The sequence below is a fragment of the Pelophylax lessonae genome, assembly GCF_965119305.1.
Source record: "Pelophylax lessonae genome assembly, chromosome: 13".
Taxonomy (NCBI): Eukaryota; Metazoa; Chordata; class Amphibia; order Anura; family Ranidae; genus Pelophylax; species Pelophylax lessonae.
The window spans coordinates 175851446-175869277 of NC_138780.1; the positions used below are offsets into that span (position 1 = coordinate 175851446).

Consider the following 17832-nt stretch of genomic DNA (forward strand, 5'->3'; position numbering starts at 1 on the left):
ACAAAACCAAAGGACAATCTGCACAAGTAAATGTTATAGCTGAGGATAAAGAGAGTGCTCCTGACTGTGAATTTATATTCTCCCTGTGTTCTCTGCAAGCTGGGACATTAACCATTAAGATTGGAAATACAGATGTGTCAGTGTTGATTGACTCTGGAGCTACATGCAATGTTATGGACTTGGCTTCTTGGCACAGTCTTAATGGCAGAGAAAATCACCTTAAATTGTGTAACACCACTAAACAGATTTATACTTATGGCTCCAGTACACCACTGCAACTTAAAGGCAAATTTTATACCTCTGTTCAAACACATGAGACTGGTCCTCCATTGCAGACCGAATTCTATGTTGTAGATGGCACAGGGTCGCATCTGCTTGGTCGTCAAACCGCAATGGCACTAGGGGTGTTACAGATTGGCCGTGATGTAGGCAGCGCAAGAGTGAATATGGTGTCTCCTGCTATTTCTGCATTGAAAGAGGAATTTAAAGATTGCTTCTCTGGGTTTGGAAAATTAAAGGATTTTCAGTTGGAGCTTCACATTGATCCACATGTAAAGCCTATTGCACAGCCAGTACGCAGACTTCCTTATAGCCTGAGATCACCTGTTGAGCACAAACTGGCAGAGCTGCTAGACCTTGACATTATTGAACCTGTGGAAGGGCCCACTCCGTGGGTATCGCCGTTAGTTGTTGTACCAAAGGGCACAGATATTCGGATTTGTGTGGACATGAGATGTGCTAACCAAGCTGTGCAGAGAGAGAGACATCCAATTCCCACTATTGAAGATGTTCTGCATGCAATGAATGGGGCAAGTGTCTTCAGTAAACTGGATTTGAAATGGGGTTATCATCAGATTGAATTGACCCCAGCATCTAGAGTCATCACTACATTTGCAAGCCATAAAGGTCTTTTTAGATACAAGAGGTTGATGTTTGGCGTATCGTCCGCACCGGAGGCCTATCAACATGTGATTCAGCAAGTGCTACATGGTTGTGAAGGCACGCATAACATTTCTGATGATATAATTGTGTGGGGAACAAACACACAGGAGCACGACGAACGTCTCCGTGCAGTGCTAAATCGCTTGAAGGAGAAAGGGTTAACATTAAATGAGAAGAAATGCACATTTCAAATTAATAAAATGACTTTTATGGGCCATGTGCTGTCTGACAGGGGCATTGGTCCGGACGACTGTAAAATTAAAGCTGTGTCTGATGCCAGAAATCCTGAAAACCCTGCAGAAGTACGCAGTTTTCTTGGGCTAGTGAATTACTGTGCCAAGTTTATTCCAGATATGGCGACTGTCAGTGAACCTTTGAGAGTGTTGACTCGCAAAGCAGTCCCGTGGAAGTGGGGCTTTTTGGAACAAGGTGCATTTGATGAACTTAAGAGACGGCTGACTTGCGCCACAACTTTGGCTTATTTCAATCCTACTGCACACACCCAAGTTATTGTCGATGCTAGCCCTGTGGGGTTAGGCGCCATCTTGGTTCAGAGACAATGCACAGGCGATTACAGGCCTATTCAGTATGCAAGCAGATCCCTCACTGATGTAGAGAGACGTTATTCTCAGACCGAGAAAGAAGCTTTGGCTGTTGTTTGGGGATGTGAAAGGTTTCACACCTATCTCTACGGCCTTGATTTTGAAATCATCACAGACCACAAGCCTCTGGAAGTGATATATTCGCCACGCTCAAAACCATCCGCCAGAATTGAGAGATGGGTTCTCAGATTGTTACCATATCGCTTTACAGTGCGGTACAGACCTGGACCGACTAATGCGGCGGATGCACTTTCCAGATTGCCTCAGTCTTCTGCACCTGTCCATAACCTGGCAGAAGAGTACATTCGTTTTGTGGCTACTAACGCCATGCCTCAGGCATTGACACCGCGGGAGGTTGAAGAATTGTCATCTGTGGATCCGGAAATTGCTCGGTTGAGAAAATGTGTAAGACAAGGGGTTTGGGTGGATTGTGACCCAAGCTATCACAGAATCAAACAAGAGCTGAGTATTGCAGGACAACTAGTTCTACGTGGCAATCGTATTGTGATGCCTAAAGACTTACGGAAACGTACATTACATTTAGCCCATGAGGGCCATCAAGGCATTGTACGCACCAAACAAAGATTACGTGAGAAAGTCTGGTGGCCAGGAATTGACAAGGATGTGGAACGTTTGGTTTCTTCATGTCGAGCATGTCAGTTGGTGGGCAGCAAACCTAAACCAGAACCAGTAACTCACACTGTTCTACCTGAGGGACCATGGGAAGATTTAGCCATTGATCTGTGCGACATTCCATCTGGACACCATCTTTTAGTTGTTGTGGACTATTATTCAAGGTGGCAAGAGGTGGTAGTTCTCACTAAAGCTACATCATCAACTGTAATTGAGGGGTTGGAGAGCATTTTTGCATCTCATGGGTTGCCTAAACGGATTGTGAGTGATAATGGTGCCCAATTTACTTCTCAGGAATTTCAGGATTATCTGAAATCAAATGCTATTGAACATCATCGTACAACTCCATACTGGTCACAGGCTAATGGGGAAGTGGAACGCCAGAATCGAACCTTGCTGAAAGCTTTGCGGATTGCTCATTTTGAGAGAAGAGACTGGAAAAAGGAACTGTGGCGTTTTCTTTTAGCTTATCGCACAACTCCGCATACTGTCACTGGCGTTAGTCCTGCGGAACTTCTTTGTGGTCGCAAATTCAGGACAAAATTGCCAGACATTGGGGGTCCTCCTACAAGTCAGAAACCTTTTCGGCATATTGATGAGGAAAGGAAGATCCGGGCTGAACAGTATGCAAACCGCCGCCGCCATTGTCAACCTAGTGGCCTTCAACAGGGTGATAAGGTGTTGCTTCAAAGTGATCGGTTTAACAAACTGGCTCCGTCCTTTGAACCTGAGCCTTATGTTGTAAAGGAGAAAAGAGGTACTCAAGTGGTTTTAGAGGATTTAGATGGACACACAAAAGTGCGTAATTCCTCATTTGTGAAGAAATTTATTGAGTCAGAAGGTCAAGTATCGGAAGATGGCGAACAGGCAAAGAGTAGTGATGATACTGCCAGTGATCCAGACTTCAATCCACAACCATCCACATCGGAATGGCCAAGAGAAAAACGAGCAACAAATCCACCGGCCTACCTTAAGGACTATGTGTATAGTCAGGAGTTTATAGTTTAAATTTTTAGTTGTTCATCCATGCATTTTGTTAATCTTATTAATACGTTGTGCATGTTATGTTTTATTCAAAGAGAGGAGGGAATGTAGTATGGTAAGCAACGGGTTAAGTTGCTGTCTGCAAAATGTTACAATTATGTATATGTCTGGGAGCTGGGTGTGGCTGAAGTTAGTTGCATGCTGATGGGCAGTGAATAAAGAAGCAACCTGTACAGTTTGTCTGTGTTAATACACTACACCCTCCCCTTCATGACATTGTTGAAAAGAGCCGAAGCATGGGTGACCTTAAAATTATGCCCCCCCCTGAAAAAAGTTCTGCGGACGCCCATGGTTGCAGGGGTTGCAATTGCAACCGGGCCCCATGCTCCAGGGGGCCTGTGCGGCTCCCCTCAACACCTGGATAGGAGGGGCGGCGGGAGCAGCATGTAGAGAAATCCCTGTCCTCCTTTTTTCTCCAGTAGCTGCAGGGGTGAAGTGGAGGAGATTGGTTCCTCTGTATGCTGCCCCTGCCACTCCTCCTATCCAGTTCACTTGTGTTCTGCTGTCTCTGGGCCCCTGTGTGTTCCCATGCCCCCCCCCCCGGGCCCTTGTGTGCTCCCGTGGTTCCCGCCCACTGTGCTCCCTCCCCTCTCCTGCCGGCTGCTGCTGCAGGGGATGTGCCACAATAGAGAACCAGGAAGGGGTCGGTAAAAAAATTTAATTTACCAGCTCCTTCCTTTTCTGAATGGACAGAGCATAATCAGTGATAGTGTAAAAAAAATAAAATAAAATGATAAAAAATAATACAATTAAAATACCAAAAAATAAAAACTACTGACACCAGTGGGTGAAATTCCAGGATCGCAAAGGTCACACTTGCGACCGGGCCCTGGCATTCCCCCACCGTGGGGAGGCCCCAAGATGGCAGGAAGGGGGCCCACTGCAGAACTTGTGAAAGGGTCCCACTGCGGGACTGTAATAATGGGCCCCACAATGAGAGTAAAGGGCCCCAGGATCAGTGGGAAGAGCCTCAGGCTGCCAGGGGTCCGGGGGGGCCCTTCATGGTTTCTTGCACCGGGGCCCTGAAGGTTCTAGTTACGCCTCTGATAAAAATAAAAAATACATTTTGTTTGAATGACTGTTCACACCAGCCTGTGTATGAGATGCTCGGAATAATTTGCACTGGCGTACACTGTTAAAGAGTGGTGTGATGCGTCATTAGTATTTTTTTTTTTTTTGTAGCTCGAAGCTATAGGGGTGATTTGGACAGCAGGAACAATTTGTGCTAGCACGGCTAATTCGTGCTAGGAGGGGGGATTTGCAGAGAAGATCTATGGTAAGAAGGGTGTTTTGGGGGAGAGGAAGGATTTATGCTATGAGCAAGGATTGGGGGGGGGGGGTATTTGCGCTGGGATGGGGAAGGGGGCGATTTGTGCTAGGAAAGGACATTTGTACTGGGGTGAGGGGGGATTTTTGCATTTTTTGTTTGGGAAGAACTTTGGTTTGGGAAAGATTTAAATTTAGGGAGGTGAGCATGCAAATTAGTGCTGGATTTTATTGCTAAGACATGATGTTTACAAAGCAAGGGGTCACAGTTTGTCATCTTCGCTGTGGGTGCTGGTTGATCTTTTCCCGACACTGGGTTTAGGGCCATTTCAACTTGTTTACTTATGTGATTTGTGTGTCTCCCTCTGATTTAGTGCTAGTTAGTTCAGTCCTAGCTAGACCCTCCCTGTTTCTTCCATGCTCCCTCAGTCAGTGTTAGTTTTTTGCAGATGTAGCACCCTCTAATATAGTGTGCTAGAAATGTAGATAGTTTTTGTTAGTGTAGGTAGATCATTATGTGTTTTGAATCTGGGTGGCTGGATGACGCAACATTCAGCATCGCTGGTACCTCCCCCGACTTGCTGGAACCTTGGGAAAGTTTCCAGAAGAATGGGAGGGAGGAGCTTCCTGGAGTATTGAGGAGGGCCCCAGCCAATTCCCTGCAAAAATGGGTGGTCCTTTTAAATACTCAGAGTCAGGCCAGCAGGGGCAGTGTGTGGAGTTTGGGTGGAAGCTTGAGATGGAGTGCTGAGGAGGCCGTCAGAGGCCCTTAAGGGTAGCCCCCTAGTCGGGGGAGGGGGGGGAAAGCTTTGCGCCTGAGACTCAGGTGCTGGAGGGATCCTCTGAAGAAACAAGGAGGAGTCGTATCCAGAGGCAGAGTGAGTCAGGGGCCAGCTAGCATGTCAGTGAGATCTCCAGGGAGAGGACAGCCGGGTGGCTGGTGAGTGTGACAGTCTGGGAGGTAGTTGCGGCTGGTGCTTAATTTACCCGGGGGGGGCAGACCACAGCCCCCCCAGCCAGCCAACCACATAACCCCCATTGCTCGATCGATCAATCGCCTGTCAAGCCCCCCGCCAGCCCCTGCACTTACGTGTCTTCACCCCTGCTTCTCCTCCGGAGTCCTGGCAGTCGATTCTCCTCCCGGCCAATCAGGAGTTACTCACCAGCCCCTGCACTTACCCCATGCAGGTGGTGTCTTCACCCCTGCTTCTCCTCCGGAGTCCTGGCAGTCGATTCTCCTCCCGGCCAATCAGGAGTTAGGAGTCGCGGCCAATCGGGTCTTAGGACTCCCGGTCAATCGGGACTCAGGACCCACTTCCTGATTAGCCGTGAGAAGAAACAGGGAGACATTAGCAAATATTAATTTGCTTATGTGACACAACTGGGTGGGCTTTGGGCGCAGTACTCTGTGCCCCGAGCCCACCCTTTTTAAAGCCAATTAGAGCCTCAGGCTCTAATCATGTGTTTCTAAAAAAAAAAAAAGACCCATTGGAATCAATACGTCAGGCGCCCTGCATGTAGATTAGGGGCCGGGCGCATGGATTAGGGGGACGGCACCCCTGCCCCCTGTAGGGACGGGCCGCCACTGCTGGGAGGAATGTGGTAGGTAAAAAACAAAGCTGCATGGACTGTTTCCTGTCTCAAGCAAGCCTGTGAAAAATTTATTGTGCTTGGCTGTGCAGGGTGGGGCATCCCTATTCACCAGTGACTCATATGGGAGATGCGCGACACAGAGACAGGGGTTTGGAAAGTCATTGTGTTTTCCACTTCAAAAGACTGCAAAACATAATTTGTACTGCACTTATCCAAAGTAAAATTGTGTTGAATTTCGATATCTGCAGCTTTCTGAACCGTTAAGCTGCCGGTGGATGGTGTCAAGTCAGCAAGTGACCATACTGTCCAGACAGACTGGGTCTAAGACAATATGTCAATGCAAAAAGTGGTATTTGAAACAGAACAAAGCATCCTTTCTTTCAGCCTGCGTTGATCAATACAGGTCAACATACCTGGTGTGTACAAGCCCTGGCTAAACCAACACCAGGTGAAAATATAACTAAAAAATACAATAATAACTATATGATTCCGTTATCTCTCCATTTCGGTGAACCTAAAACCTAGAAAGGGAGTCTCTATGTAATCCGTAACCTTTGTAACTGTGTCCATAACCAATACAAAGTGTAGGACCAGAATGAGCTCAGCTTGCTGAGGGAAGGCCACTTTCAGGGCTTTCAGGGCTTCTGCATTAAACTTTGAAGACAAATTTTTCCATACTGCCTACAGCTTCAGAGATCACTGAGGACTTATTTTAAAATTCATTTATGGCTTGATAACAATATGTTAATATTTGAAAGTCAATTGTCTGGCCACAGGTTAATTTTAGGTCTCATGCTGTCCTATAGTATACCTGCCTATCGGAAGGTCTCAGATAATCACTTACCTTGTCATGGGGGCTGGTTAAATACTTCACGCACTGGCAAAGTATCTTAGCCGACTTCATAATGGTGCTGAACGCTGTGCTCTTCTTTAGCCACTTCTTGGATATCAGTTTCTGGAAGTGTGGCTGGAAAAACATTAAAGGAATAATAACAATCAGTTACATAGTTAGTGAGGTTGAAAAAAGACACCAGTCCATCCAGTTCAACCTATGATGTGTGTGTGTATAAGTGTTTGTCAATAGTTCATCACCCCTGTAGGATGTGGTGGTTAAGGTGCCCATCTAATAGATTTTTGAAACTATCGATGCTTCCTGCTGATAACACTGCTTGTGGAAGAGAATTCCACATCCCTACCACTTTAACATTAAAGAACCCTTTACACAGTTTAAGGTTAAACCATTTCTCTTCTAATTTTAGTGAATGGCTGCGTGTCTCTTTAACCACTTAAGCCCCGGAAGATTTTACCCCCTTCCTGACCAGGGCTTTTTTTGCGATTCGGCACTGCGTGACTTTAACGGACAATTGCGCGGTCGTGCGACGCTCTGTACCTAAACAAATTTGACGTCCTTTTTTTCCCACAAACAGAGCTTTCTTTTGGTGGTATTTGATCACCTGTGCGATTTTTACTTTTTGCGCTATAAACAAAAAAAGAGCGTAAATTTTGCAAAAATAACAATATTTTTCACATTTTTTTATATGAAATTCCCCCAAAAAAATGTAAAAATCTAATTTTTTTTACATTTTTGGCCAATTTGTTTTCTGCTACATATGTTTGGTAAAAAAAAAATCGCAAAAAGCGTATTTTGATTGGTTTGCGCAAAAGTTATTGCGTTTACTAACTAAGGGAAAGATTTCTGTCATTTTTGGTGGTTTTTTTTTAACGCGTAATGGCGGGGATCTTCTTTTTTTTTGCGGTACTGCGACATTGCGGCGGAGAGATCGGACCCTTGACTGACATTTTTGACACTTTTGGGGTTACCAGTGACATTACTGCAGTAATCAGTGCTATACATATGCACTGTTACTGCAAAATGACACTGGCAGGGAAGGGGTTAACTTTATTGGGGAAGAAGGGGTTAAGTGTGTCCTAGGGGCGTGCTTTTTACTGTGATTGGACATGGCTAATAGTGTAGGAACAGTGATCAACGGTCCTACATAGTAGAACCGTATGATCACCATTCCTACACAGGGGAGAATGACAGGCGGCTTGTTTATATCAGCCGCCTGCCTTTCTCCCTTCACGGAGGACGATCGCGAGTGACCGGCGGACATCGGGTCCGCCGGTCACACGCACTGACTTCCCAGGGAATGAGCCGGGGCGGGCGCACGCCTCCGCGGGCGCGTGCTCGCCCGCTATTGGTTCACAAGGAAGCGACAGGCTAGTGACGTATATATACGTCACTTTGCCTGGCTGGGGCTGACCGCCGCCGAATATAGTCGTGCGGCGGTCGGCAACCGGTTAAATTCTCTTTCGCTGAAAAGTTTGTTCCCTATGCCAGTACGGTATTTGTACATTGATATCATATCCCCTCTCGAGCGTCTCCTCTCCAGAGAGAATAAGTTCAATGCCTGTAGTCTTTCCTCATAGCTGAAGTCCTCCAGTCCATTTAATATCTTTAATGCCCTTCTCTGGACTCTCTCCAGTTCCAGCACATCCTTCCTGAGGACCGGTGCCCAAAACTGGATGGCATACTCAAGATGTGGCCGGACCAGAGTCTTGTAGTGTGGGAGAATAATCTCTTTATTTCTGGAGTGAATTCCCTTTTTAATTCATGCCAGTATTCTGTTGGCTTTGCTAGGACTCCCAGGTTCTTTCCCATCCTAGATTCCCCCAGAGGTTCTTCCTCTAGTGAGTAATTTGTGTTCGTATTTTTGGCACCCAAATGTTACATTTTACAACATTAACCACTTTACCACTAAGCCTATTTTTGAAACTTTTTGTTTACAAGTTAAAATCAGTATTTGTTTCTAGAAAACTGCTTAGAACCCCCAAATATTATATATATATATTTTTTTAGCAAAGACTCTGGAGAATAAAATGGCGGTGATTGCAATATTTTTTGTCACACGGTATTTGCGCAGCGGTTTTTCAAACGCCATTTTTTTGGGAAAATTTACGAAAAATCACATTTCACTGCATTTAAAAAAAACTAAACAGCACATTTTTTTTGTATATTGTGAAAGATGATGTCACTCTGAGTAAAAAGATACCCAACATGTTATGGTTTAAAATTGCACATACCCGTGGAATGGTGACAAACTACCGTCAATAAAAATCTCCACAGTTAACGGTTACCAGTTTAGAGTTAGAGTGTAGCTCTTTTTTTTTTAATTATTGCTCACGCTCTGGCGATCGCGGCGATTTCAATTGCGGCGTGACTTCCATATACATTTTCTTTCGTGCGTGAGCTCACCGCGACGGGGGCCGGCTAAAAATGTTTTTTTCCTATTTATTTATTTATTTATTTTTAAATTTTAACACAGGTTTTTAAATCAAAAAAAAAATCTTATCACATTTATTGCTGTCACAAGCAATGTAAACATCCCTTGTGACAGCAATATGCAGTGACAGGCACTCTTTATGGAGGGATCGAGGGTCTAAAAGACTCCAAACCCCTCCTCTACACTTCCATGTACTGTATTCAAAACGCCGAAAACGGCATTTTTGAATACTGTCATTTTTTGATACTACCGCCTTTAGCAGCCGAGTAACCCGGACGTGACGTCATGGACGCCGCCTCCGGGTTACGTCATCGGAGACCCGATCGAAGCCGCTTTCCGATACAACGGTCAGCTGTTGTAAACACAGCTGACCGTTCTTCTCTTTGGAATGATCATAGAGCGCCTGTGATCCTTCTACTGTATATAGGATCACATGTCACTATGGTCATTCCATAAGCCCCGCCCCCATACAGATAGAAACATGCCCCTAGGTACACATTTAACCCTTCGCCCCTGGGTTAACCCCTTCCCTGCCAATGGCATTATTACAGTAACAGTGCATATTTTTAGCACTGATTACTGTAGTAATATCACTGGAACCCCCAAAAGTGTAGAAAATGTCAGTTAGGGGTCCGATCTGTCGGCCGCAATGTCGCAGTCCCACAAAAATACACAGATCGCCGTCATTACTAGTAAAAAAAAAAAAAACAATAAAAATGACATAAATCTTTCATGTAGTTTGTTGACGCGAAACCTTTTGCGCAAACCAATCAAAATACGCTTATTGCAATTTTTTTTTTTTTACCAAAAATATGTAGCAGACAACAAATTGGCCTAAAATGTTAAAAAATTTAGATTTTTAAATTTTTATTTGTTTGGGAATGTTATATAGCAGAATGTGAAAATTTCCTTTTTTTTTCAGAATTGTCGTTCTTTTTTTTTTGTTTATAGCGCATAAAATAAAAATCGCACAGGTGATCAAATACCTCCAAAAGAAAGCTCTGTTTGTGGGAAAAAAGGACATCAATTTTATTTGGGTACAGCGTCGCACGACCGCACAATTGTCAGTTAAAGTAACGCAGTGCTGAATCGCAAAATATGGCCCGGTCATTAAAGGGGAGAATCTTCCGGTCCAGAAGTGGTTAAAGTAACGCAGTGTTGTATCACAAAAAACGGCTTGGTCAGGAAGAGGGGTAAATCTTCTGGAGGTCAGGTGGTTAATATACCTATGGGCTCTACTGTGCACCTAAGCCCTGTCCTTTTCTCTCTTTGTAATTTTCAGGGACGAAGATCTTAGTAAAGTTATATTGTATAAATAGTTTACAATGAAATCCCTTATAAATAAATCTTACCTTAGTGTCCTTTGTAAAGAGATGGAATATGTGCTGTTTGAGAGTCTCTATTGCAGTGTTTAGATTGGTTTCCGCCACCCGACACTCATCAGCGTCTGACTGCGTTGTGTTGTGTCTAAAAAATAAAAGTTCATTGTCAAGTTATAACAACTTTCGGTAAACTGAACTGCTGGAAAGAACCTTGCAGGCCATGTCAGGGGACCCGGAGCTCTTCAAAATCCTGCGGCTTGCTTTTGTTTTGCTGCCCAGAGCAACCGAATTCCATCATGGTTCTAAAGGAAGCAAAAATGTTTTTTCCCAAGGAAATATAATATCCTTTCCTTTAAAGTAGGGTCTGGAACGAGGAAAGGAAGTTGAGGTTGGACCTTGATCTGAACTCCGACCGAAGCAAAAATATCTAGAAACAGAACACCAGTTGCTTGTACTGGCATGCTATGGGGTTGTTTTACTGGTGGAGATTTTACTCATGATTAAGCTATGATTATGGCCTGATAGCCGAAACGTGTTGGCTTTTTATTTGACTGTTGTTAATATGCTACAATAAAACTATGTTTTAGCTGATGTCCACAGCACCATCCTTTCTCCTTTTTGTATGGAGATTTTACTCATATAGAATAAAAAGGTAAAGTCTCTCCTTGAGTCCACAAGATGTTAAAGTGTTACTAAACCCAGCAGCCTGCATTCACTATATCTAGTCTCCCTAGGAGCCTGCAGTCACTATATCTGCTCTCCCCAGGAGCCTGCATTCACTATATCTGCTCTCCCCAGGAGCCTGCATTCACTATATCTGCTCTCCCCAGGAGCCTGCAGTCACTATATCTGCTCTCCCCAGGAGCCTGCAGTTACTATATCTGGCCTCCCCAGGAGCCTGCAGTCACTATATCTGGTCTCCCCAGGAGCCTGCAGTTACTATATCTGGCCTCCCCAGGAGCCTGCAGTCATTATATCTGGTCTCCCCAGGAGCCTGCAGTCATTATATCTGGTCTCCCCAGGAACCTGCAGTCACTATATCAGGTCTCCCCAGGAGCCTGCAGTCCCTATATCTGGTCTCCCCAGGAGCCTGCATTCACTATATCTGCTCTCCCCAGGAGCCTGCAGTCACTATATCTGGTCTCCCCAGGAGCCTGCGTCACTTTATCTGGTCTCCCCAGGAGCCTGCAGTCACTATATCTGGTCTCCCCAGGAGCCTGCAGTCACTATATCTGGTCTCCCCAGGAGCCTGCATTCACTATATCTGGTCTCCCCAGGAGCCTACATTCACTATATCTGGTCTCCCCAGGAGCCTGCAGTCACTATATCTGGTCTCCCCAGGAGCCTGCAGTCACTATATCTGATCTCCCCAGGAGCCTGCAGTCACTATATCTGGTCTCCCCAGGAGCCTGCAGTCACTATATCTAGTCTCCCCAGGAGCCTGCAGTCACTATATCTGGTCTCCCCAGGAGCCTGCAGTCACTATATCTGGTCTCCCCAGGAGCCTGCAGTCACTATATCTGGTCTCCCCAGGAGCCTGCATTCACTATATCTGATCTCCCCAGGAGCCTGCAGTCACTATATCTGGTCTCCCCAGGAGCCTGCAGTCACTATATCTAGTCTCACCAGGAGCCTGAAGTCACTATATCTGGTCTCCCCAGGAGCCTGCAGTCACTATATCTGGTCTCCCCAGGAGCCTGCAGTCACTATATCTGATCTTCCCAGGAGCCTGCAGTCACTATATCTGGTCTCCCCAGGAGCCTGCAGTCACTATATCTGGTCTCCCCAGGAGCCTGCAGTCACTATATCTGATCTCCCCCGGAGCCTGCAGTCACTATATCTGGTCTCCCCAGGAGCCTGCATTCACTAAATCTGGTCTCCCCAGGAGCCTGCATTCACTAAATCTGGTCTCCCCAGGAGCCTGTATTCACTATATCTGGTCTTCCCAGGAGCCTGCAGTCATTATATCTGGTCTCCCCAGGAACCTGCAGTCACTATATCAGGTCTCCCCAGGAGCCTGCAGTCCCTATATCTGGTCTCCCCATGAGCCTGCAGTCACTATATCTGGTCTCCCCAAGAGCCTGCAATCACTATATCTGGTCTCCCACAGTACACAGAACATGGAAATGTAATTATTTTAGTAAATATAAACTGCTAAATATCTTTTCTCATCAGCAGTATATAGCAGTCTTGTGACTTCTATTGGTGTCTGGTTAAAGCTTGAAGGAGGAGTTTTTATTTTCCTCTGACTGTCCTATGAGGCTGCAGGACTCCTGACCCTCTGTCTGCACAGTGTTGATTAGCCCTGAGCTGATCACATGCACCCTCCCAAAAAAAAATAAAAAATCTCTAGCAATACACACCAAACAGAGCATGTGCAGAGTGACTCCTAGGGCTTTACTACCAGCAGATGGGTTGGGGACAGTGGAAGAAGGGGAGGATCAGAGAAGACAGGATCAAACAGCCTTTTTACACAATGCAGAGTAATAACCCCTTAGGTTCCACAGTAATTATAACAAACATGCTTTACTGCATATACAGACTGATTTTACTGTAGTGGGTTTAGTAACATTTTAAAGCAGTATTAAACCGCAGTTGGTGAAAAAAGAAGAAAAAATTCCCTGCAAGGCAATGTCATATTGTGCTAGTATGCATCACATACTGCCACATTGTGAGAAACTTACCCTAGAACGAAGCCCTCCAGCGCAGCTCTGTCACCACCGAGAGCAAGCATGCAGTCAGTGAAGTCTTAATCACTTCCCGACCATCCGCCGCTTATTTACTGCGGCAGGGTGGCTCTTCTGCGCAAAGGGAGGTTAGGGGGCTAGCGCGCGCCGCCGGTGGCGTGCTCCCGCCCCCACTTGGCAGAGAGGAAGCCGATGCACAGGGCAGGTGGCTCCGATTGCTGCCTGACACCCGCGATTGCTCCCCGCTGAGAGAGAAGCATGGTCAGCTGTTGTAAACACAGCCGACCATTCTTCTTTCTGAAATGATCACAGAGCTCATGTGATCCTTCTATATAGGATCACATGTCTCTATGGTCATTTCACAAGCCACGCCCCCCACAGTTAGAAAACACTCCCCTAGGCTCACATTTAACCCATTGATCACCCACAGTGTTAACCCCTTCCCTGCCAGTGTCATTATTACAGTAAAAGTGCATATTTTTAGCACTGATTACTGTAGTAATGTCACTGGTCCCCCCAAAAGTGTCAAAAGTGTCAGTTAGGGGTCCGATCTGTCCGCCGCAATGTCACAGTCCCGCTAAAAATCGCAGATCACCGCCATTACTAGTAAAAAAATAAATAAATTACATAAATCTTTCCCGTAGTTAGTAGACGTGATAACTTTTGTGTAAACCAATCAAAATACGCTTATTGCGATTTTTTTTTTTTTACCACAAATATGTAGCAGAAAACAAATTGGCCTAAAATGTTAAAAAATGTTGATTTTTTAATTTTTTTTTTTTTTTTGAGAATGTTATATAGCAGAATGTGAAAAATATTGTTTTTTTTTTTTTTAAATTGTCGCCCTTTTTTTTTATAGCGTAAAAAATAAAAATCGCACAGGTGATCAAATACCACCAAAAGAAAGCTCTATTTGTGGGGAAAAAAGGACGTCAATTTTTTTTGGGTACAGCGTCGCACGACCGCGCAATTGTCTAGTAAAGTAACGCAGTGCCCAATCGCAAAATAGGGCCTGGTCATTAAGGGGGAAAATCCTTCTGGTCTTAAAGTGGTTAAAAGTCTAATATCACATCCTGCATGATTATGTCAGGTCAGCGTCTCACCAGGTACAAAACCAGGATCAGAATGGAAGACCCTTTTCACAATACCTACCCTCACGGTGTAAATGGATTTGGTGGTCCTGGGGAGGATATGTTGTCATTTCTGCAAACAGCTGTTAAGCTCTGAAGTCCCCCCCAGGGTTGACCATTTTAATAAAATTCAGCAGAACAATATAAACAGGAAACCACGCTATGCAGTATTTTGAGAATGGAAAGGAAATGTAACCATAAAACATCTATCAACAGAAATCTCAGGAGAGACTGAAATGTACAGGCTATCATGAGCTAACGCAGCAAAGTGGCGTAACAATAGCCAAAGAAGGCCCCCTTAGGATGGCCCTCAGAGGGGGCCCCATTAGGAAGGCTGTTGAAAAAATGTTAGGGTGGAAGTTCAGCCAAAAAGAACTAACTCTAACCCTACGTTGACACCTATGCGCTTTTTGGTGCGCTTTGCATTTTGCAGAAAGGCACTACAGTCCATTTAACATGTTTTTTCTATGGTAGACGTTCACATATATGCATTTTTCATCCGTTGCGTTTTTGGAAGACGTCGGGATTTTTTTCCTGCAGCAGATTGTGTTTTGCGTGTAATAGACTTCAAAGGACTCCCACTGGGGAACTTGTGGCAGTGACGTCACAAGGGGACCTACCTAAGAGGAGCGGGCAGTCAGCGGTAAGCCTTCAACGAGTGCAAAGCTTTTTTATTTCGGGGCCGGCCGGTGGCGTGATTGACGATGGATCCACATCGGGAGGACAATATTTTTGTATTTTTAAAAAAAGAATTGTCAAAAACTGTTTTTTTTATAAATGACAATTTTTTGGGTTAATGAGTCTATCAATAGCTTCCCTGCAGGAGGTGTGTCTGGGAATAGCTCTCCTACAGGACGTGCATCTGAGAATAGTTATCCTATAGAGGATGTGTCTGGGAATAGCTCTCTTGCAGTGGGTGAGTCTGGGAATAGCTTTAATGCATGAGGTGTGTCTGGGAATAGCTCTCCTTTGGTGGGTGGGGAGGGGGGGGGGGGGTTGTCTGAGATTTGTTCTCCTGCAGAGGGTGTGTCTGAGAATAGCTCTTCTGCAGGTGATGTGTCTCCTACAAGAGGTGTGTCTGGGAATAGCTCTCTTGCAGGGGGTGTGTTTGGGAATAGCTTCCGTGCAGGAGGTGTGTCTGGGAATAGCTCTCCTACAGGAGGTGTGTCTGGGAATAGCTCTCCTGCACAGGGTGTGTCTGGGAATAGTTCTCCTGCAGAGGGTGTGTCTGGGAACTGCTCTCCTACAGGAGGTGTGTCTGAGAATAGCTCTCCTGCAGAGGGTGTGTCTGAGAATAGCTCTCCTACATGAAGTGTGTCTGGAAACAGCTTCCCTGCAGGAGGTGTGTCTGGGAATATTTCTCCTGCAGGGGGTGTGTCTGGCAATAGCACTGTAACGCTCCTTGCGTTTCTTATAAGGTGTGGATTTTCAGCTGCAGAAGTAGTTCCACGTCAGTAGTCATGTAGGAGATATGCTGAGATACCAATCCCAACCTCAATGACTCATCATGTATGGAAGGTCTTATTTCAGCCAGTAAATACACACAGTAATTAAGCTGGTTCCTAGTGTGACTTTATATACATGTGGTAAGACAATGATAAAGGTCTTAGGGATAGGTTTGAGTGGAAGTGGTAGGTGACAGACACTTGAGGTGAGACAGTGCAGATGGATGCAGGAAGGGTTAGCGATCATGTATGATAACAGATGACAGAGTAGCAGGTGCATACAGGAGAGATCAACCCAGTGCAGGAAATAGTAGCAGTAGCCTCAAGAGCTAGCAATCTAGTTATGCAGATGTAAAAGACAGTCCTTGCTATGCAGAGCTAAATAGTGTAAGCCTAGTACAAGTCTATAGAGATTTCCCCTGTGGGGTACTTAGCACTAATAGCGATAGCCGAAGGATCGCTCAGGAGATGCGGATGATCCAGTAGCAGGATGCAGGGATCAGCGCAGCGAGGTTCATCAGCGAGGAGAGCTTGCAAGCATGGAAGCTTCAAGCAAGATTAGTATACAGGTACTGGTGTTTGAAGGAACACATGTGAGTGAGAACCGACGCCCTAAATAGCCATCTAGTCCGGCGCTGGGTGATGACAGCTTCAGCCTTAAAGGGAAACACACCTATAGGTGTTTCTTCTGTCTAGGTAGATGGAAATCACCCGGAATAAATGTGATAGGAGGCACTGAGAGTGCCAGAACCTTACAAGCACTCCTACAGGTGGTGTGTCTGGGAATAGCTTCTGTGCAGGAGGTGTGTCTGGGAATAGCTCTCTTGCAGAGGGTGTGTCTGGGAATAGCTCTCCTGCAGAGGGTGTGTCTGGGAATAGCTCTCCTGCAGAGGGTGTGTCTGAGAATAGCTCTCCTACAGGTGCTGTGTCTGGGAATAGCTTCTGTGCAGGAGGTGTGTCTGGGAATAGCTCTCCTGCAGAGGACGTGTCTGAGAAAAGCTCTCCTGCAGAGGGTGTGTCTGAGAAAAGCTCTCCTGTAGAGGGTGTGTCTGGGAATAGCTCTCCTGCAGAGGGTGTGTCTGAGAATAGCTCTCCTGCAGAGGGTGTGTCTGGAAATAGCTCTCCTACATGAAGTGTGTCTGGGAATAGTTTCCCTGCAGGAGGTGTGTCTGGCAATAGCTCTCCTACATGAAGTGTGTCTGGGAATAGCTCTCCTGCAGTGGGTGTGTCTGGGAATAACTCTCATACAGGAGGTGTGTCTGGGAATAATTCTCATACAGGAGGTGTGTCTGGGAATAGCTTTCCTACAGGAGGTGTGTCTGGGAATAACTCTCATACAGGAGGTGTGCCTGGGAATAGCTCTCCTACAGGAGGTGTGTCTGGGAATAACTCTCATACAGGAGGTGTGTCTGGGAATAACTCTCATACAGGAGGTGTGTCTGGGAATAATTCTCATACAGGAGGTGTGTCTGGGAATAACTCTCATACAGGAGGTGTGTCTGGGAATAACTCTCATACAGGAGGTGTGTCTGGGAATAACTCTCATACAGGAGGCGTGTCTGGGAATAACTCTCATACAGGAGGTGTGTCTGGGAATAACTCTCATACAGTAGGTGTGTCTGGGAATAAATCTCATACAGGAGGCGTGTCTGAGAATAGTTCTCCCGCAGAGGGAATATCTCTTGGTAAACAAACAGGGTTCCCAGATCACTAGGTTACAAAGGGTTGGACTAAGGCACTAGAGCAATACTAGGATGGAAAACTACTGAGCAGGTAGGCTGCATTCCCTGCTTTTATTTTTATTTAGAGCGTAAATGAAAATTTCAGTAAAGACCACGATGTCTGCAAACCAACAGGTGGCCTCTTCTCAAAACTAGGTATGAG

General features: G+C 45.6%; 1 protein-coding gene across 1 annotated transcript in view; it reads right to left on the bottom strand.

Annotated features, from left to right (window-relative positions):
• EXOC3L4 (exocyst complex component 3 like 4) overlaps positions 1 to 17832 on the bottom strand; it is a 127515-nt gene that overhangs the window by 33362 nt on the left and 76321 nt on the right. Inside the window, exons 7-8 of the mRNA XM_082242664.1 lie at positions 10717 to 10831; positions 6925 to 7047 (exon numbers count right to left, since the gene is read on the bottom strand). Coding sequence (XP_082098790.1) covers positions 6925 to 7047; positions 10717 to 10831 — 238 coding nt within the window. The remainder of the gene's footprint in view (positions 1 to 6924; positions 7048 to 10716; positions 10832 to 17832) is intronic.